The sequence below is a fragment of the Tachypleus tridentatus genome, chromosome 7 (assembly GCF_004210375.1).
Source record: "Tachypleus tridentatus isolate NWPU-2018 chromosome 7, ASM421037v1, whole genome shotgun sequence".
Taxonomy (NCBI): Eukaryota; Metazoa; Arthropoda; class Merostomata; order Xiphosura; family Limulidae; genus Tachypleus; species Tachypleus tridentatus.
In genome coordinates this window covers 105,830,485-105,835,588 of record NC_134831.1, presented here as the reverse complement: position 1 = coordinate 105,835,588, position 5,104 = coordinate 105,830,485, and the positions used below count along the sequence as shown (strand labels likewise).

Here is a 5,104-nt window from a genome sequence, read left to right as displayed (position 1 = left end):
ATTACTGTTGGATAATGTTTTCTCATAATAACTATTTACTTTCCTTCTTTTCTTACCCATAATTATTTCAGGGTGAACTTTGAACCTTAATCTTTAACACATGACAGTGACATTATTTTTATTCTTCTTGTTCTAGGCCTCACGACAAATGCGTGCTGAAAGCTGTGAATGTCAAGAACATGGCAATAAAATGTTGTCTTTGTTGTTCATCATGAATTATTGTATCAAAAAAAAGAATTAGTTCTTTCAAGTTTTTACTGAAATTGCTCTGTCTTATTCATGTAAAGTAGTATTCTTGTAAATTCTTTAAGAAGAAATTATGCAGGTTATGTATTGTTTTTATAAATAAATATTTGTGTTTTCATCAACTCATTGCATGAAACATCATTTGTTGACAGTGTATTACATAGCTATATATTGAATATTTATTACTTTGTTTTTTACTATAGATGTTACAGAAACGAATATTCTTAAACTTAAGTTTTTTGTTGTTGTTGAAATATTTTTGATATACACTTTTCTAATTCCTGAAAATCACTAGAGGGTCTAGATAAGGAATTTTAGTATTAAAAAGTACAATAGGTATAATACAAATAGTGAGCAATTTTGATGTTAGTTGGAATCAAATTTGAGATCCTTGATTTGTGAGCTCCCTCTCTCAAATTGCCAAAGCTTAAAATCTTGAAGTCAAAAATAAATAATGAAGCTGAAACTCGACATCACAAAATATACCATTATCTAGCTCTGTACTTAATAACAAACAAGCATATATATATTTATAATTCAATTTTTTTAAATATTGAAATAACCAAAATATCTAATTTTAACAGGTTTATAATTTCATGACAATTGATATGATTGCACTTTTTATTAACTCTTTAAGTTCAAGTAAATACCTCATTAGGTTCTTGCTCATGTAGAGAATGATACACAATTTAGCTGTGTCCACATACATCCTCCTGCACGTGTCATGAGGATTTTAAAGATTTGCATTCAGGATTTAATTAAACTATTTTTTACGTTCTACTAATTAGTATAGCATAAAATTGTAGCTAAAATCTATATTTTACAATAGTATAAGTTTTAGTTTCTTATTTTTATAAAGCAATATTCTTTAAAATCCCAAATTTCTCCTACTGTGACAAATGTGACAGTTTTTATTATAGACTGTCCCCTTTTCAAATTTATTCACAACTATAAGTACAAAATTTAACATATATTACTCACTATATTACCATCATCACTGAAACATATTTATAGCTTTGTATCTTGTTTAGTTACAGAGCTATCAGATAGAAAATCAGACACCTCTTGCCACACCCACCAGCATACACAACAATATTACACTTTCCAAAAAAGCACAGAACATAGTTAGTAGAGCAGAGAGATTATGTAAAGGTTTATGAGATGTTTGTTGGACTCTGACAAATTGTTGCTGACTTGAAATGCTTCACAAACACTGTCAAGTACACCATAGATCAAGAGACTGAGATGTGTAAATTTGAAAATATGAAAGGAAAAGTAGAACACCTAAATTAAATGATACTTATGTTTTTTTAATATCTTTGTTTATGCAGTCTTTGAAGCAGAAGGAAGACTTTTGTTGATCTCAAACTATGAGATAAACGACCATGTACCAAATAACAGAAAAGTGACCAGATCTACAGTATCAAGGAGACAAAATGAGAATGGAGTATTTGGTCATGTAGCAGTTAAGAAAACCTTTACCTCATCTTTCAAGTATTGTCAAGATACTGAAATTTGCTAAAAAGTACGTAAACCGTACTGTTGATGATTGGAAAGGGGTGTTATGGACAGTTGAGTTAAAGTCTGCAATATTTGGTTCATAACATAGGTTATACATCCAGCAGAAGAAAAAAAAAAGTGAAATATATTTACCTCAATATAGAGCATCTACCATGATGTACGGGGGGAACCAGTGTGATGGTTTGGTGGTGTTTTTGTGCTGAGGTGACAGAAGATATCTGTAAAATAGCTGAAACAATGGACCAGTGCAACTACCATCAGATACTGATCTGTCAAAGTATACCCAGTGGTTTGCATATTACTGGATTGTACTGTCAAGAAGTTAATGATTTCAAACACTCATCCAACCTAAGCAAAAATTACTTAGCTAAGAAAGAAACTGTTGGAGTGATTCAAATGATGTGATGGTCCCCAAAGAGCTCTGATCTCAGCCCAGTTGAACAAATCTAGAATTTTATAGATCAAAAACTTGACAAATCAAAGTTAATTCTGAAGAAAATTTATGGGTGTGTGAGAGGGATTTGAAGTCCCAAAGGACAGTTTGATTAAACTTGTTGCAGAAATGCCTTACAGACTGTCTGCAATTATTAGTGCAAATGGTAGACATAGAAAATATTAACTGTGCTAAACTCAAGCACTTCCACTGAGTTTCTGTTATACTAAATATGCAGGTGAATAAACTTTTAATGTTTCACCTGTGATTTACCTTCCATTATTATTGGCCAGGTGATTAAGGCACTCGACTCGTTATCTGAGAGTCGCAGGTTCGTATCCCGTCACACCAAATGTGCTCGCCTTTTCAGCGGTAGGGACGTTATAATGTGAGGATCAATCCCACTATTCGTTGGTAAAGAGTAGCCCAAGAGTTGACGATGGGTGTTGATGACTAGCTGCCTTCCATCTAGTCTTACACTGCTAAATTAGAAACGGCTAGCACAGATAGCTTTTGTGTAGCTTTGTGCAAAATTCAAACCAAACCATTATTTTTTGAAAGTAGTCTGAAATCTAATTTTTTGACAGACGTTTTCTCAACACTTTTCTATAGTACTGTCTACATTATATAATTTGATACAAACAAGTTATTAAATTCATCTTATAAAATAATTTCATGGAAGAAACTTTAAGACAGTAAAACAATGAGCTCTGCAAGCTTTCACTGATTACAGTCATTATTCTTTCCAGTTTTGGTTAACTGCCCAAACGATATAAGATGGAGATAAATTGTTTTATTAGTTGAAATTGTAGAAGACTAACTCCCTTCAGAGGACACAGCAGATAACCTGAAGGGTCTTTGCTATAAAAAATACACGTAATCGAGAATAAAGATTTTTCTTTAACTTATTCAATTGCTTTCGCTAAAATTTTCTTCAGGCAAGGCGTTATATCTGTGGATTTGCAATGCTAGAAAGCAGATTCAAATACCCGTGGTGGGAAGGACATTGACAGCCCTTTAACACTTTGTGCTTAACTACAAACAAACGAACTGTTGTTGAAAATTAAATTGTGTGTATTGCTGATTTTGCATTCTTGTGAATATTAAAATTTAAATATACACGATTGATATCAGTAGATTAATATAATACGACACAAATGCGACATTTGTTATAGTTGATTAATAAATCACAAGTGATTAGCTATTAAATAAAGTATTATATTTCTACTATTTCTATTTTATTTATCAGTAGGTAATTAGACTGAGTTTTGGAAAAAAGTTATATTTCCATTTTTTTATCAATGGGTGATTAGGTATTGGAAATGTAATGTGTTTCAAACAGCCACAAAACCTATATGAGTGGAAGTCTGCAAAGTGCTATATCTCCACCTGGTATCACAAGCTTTCTTAAGGTAAAAAAACAACAACAACAAGATGTGTCTTGAAAAAGGCTTCCTTCATTGAAGTTTCAAGTCAAATCAGGTGGTCCACAGTGAAGCTCTGTCATCAAAATCCACATTGGGTTGGTTAGAGGTTGTTTGACTCAAGGAAACAAACGAGACTAGTGTTAGCCATCCTAAGATTTTACAGAGACAGCTTCTCAAAGGAAGTGGGCAGTAGATTGAAAGTATGTTAAGATCCTTGCATTTATTCTTGAAATATAAACAAATGCAAATTTACAGTTTGTGTAACTATTATAAAACACACAAATGTGTTACTGATAACAAGAGCTGAGTCTCTGCATTTTGTTTTTTAGTATTTACAAATTTAGTTTCAGGAATAGAATATGTAGCAGTGATCTTTGACACTGTTCATGAAGTTTACTTTTGATGTTCCTTTTCACAATGCTTGATCCACAGATGATACTTGCTTTTCTTTCTCACATATGAACGTTTGTGACGTCTGTACATGTCATGCTTATTTAGTAAGTAGTACTTCTATACTTCATCCTCTGATGAGACTTCATTGTAAGTCTACTGGAGGTTCATGAGGATATGTTTTTGTTCCCAATTTTGTGTAAAGCTGCTCTCGATAGTTATGTATGGTAGCCATCCATAATTTAGCAGTTGTAAACTAGGGTAAACACAACTAGTTAACATCTCCTTCTTCACGTCATGGAGTTATGACGTTCTGAAGAAGGTAATGTTACTCTAGTTCAAGTATAGTAGTAAATTACATAGTATTTCTAAATCCAAATAAAATTTTATTTCTTATCCACAGAATCTCTTGGAAATAAGAAATATTTTTTTTACTTTACAGATCAATGCCTTTGGATGATCATTATTCATCATATAAATATTTATCTTCATCCCTTGTCTGATTTGGTAAACATTTTCAGCTTAGTTAAGACAATATTCACCTATAGGGCCAAAAGCTCTTTGCTTCCCTGTATGTGCAGAAAATTTCAACCTCAAATTCTTGATCTGGATGTTTCCCTCATACAGCAGAACGCCAGATACTGTACATGCAAATTTGTTCAAGAAAGAAATCCAGTCAGAACTGCAACAAATAATAGATTATTCATCTCAGGAAGGAATCACAATTACACTTTTAATCTTACTCAAGAAACTGGTGTGTTATGTTTTTCTTGGATGAAGTCTGGCAGCCACACTTTGCCATTTAAAATACTTCACTCAAAGTTCAGGATATCAAGGAGTCATAAAGTAGATACCACAAAACATTCTGCTGACAAAATCAGGTATTGTCTCAGATAAGTACTCAGCGTCCCTTTAAATCTTCATTCAATATCCCAACTAAATTGATATTGTTATACCTCGCTTAAGCTACCAAGATGTCTTTACTTGGTTGGTTCACACTGTTTACAGATCGACATTTTGCTGATAAAGATATTTAATATCCTTCTAGAAATACTAACGTTTTATGTTAATTCTCCAAGGGTAGAAA

The 5,104-nt window shown here is 32.4% G+C and overlaps 1 protein-coding gene across 1 annotated transcript in view; it reads right to left on the bottom strand.

Annotated features, from left to right (window-relative positions):
- Positions 1–2,130: 2,130 nt before the first annotated feature.
- LOC143257756 (BMP-binding endothelial regulator protein-like) overlaps positions 2,131–5,104 on the bottom strand; it is a 17,125-nt gene continuing 14,151 nt past the window's right edge. The window contains exons 11-12 of the mRNA XM_076516788.1: positions 4,560–4,699; positions 2,131–2,213 (exon numbers count right to left, since the gene is read on the bottom strand). Of these exons, the coding sequence (XP_076372903.1) occupies positions 2,131–2,213; positions 4,560–4,699 (223 nt within the window). The remainder of the gene's footprint in view (positions 2,214–4,559; positions 4,700–5,104) is intronic.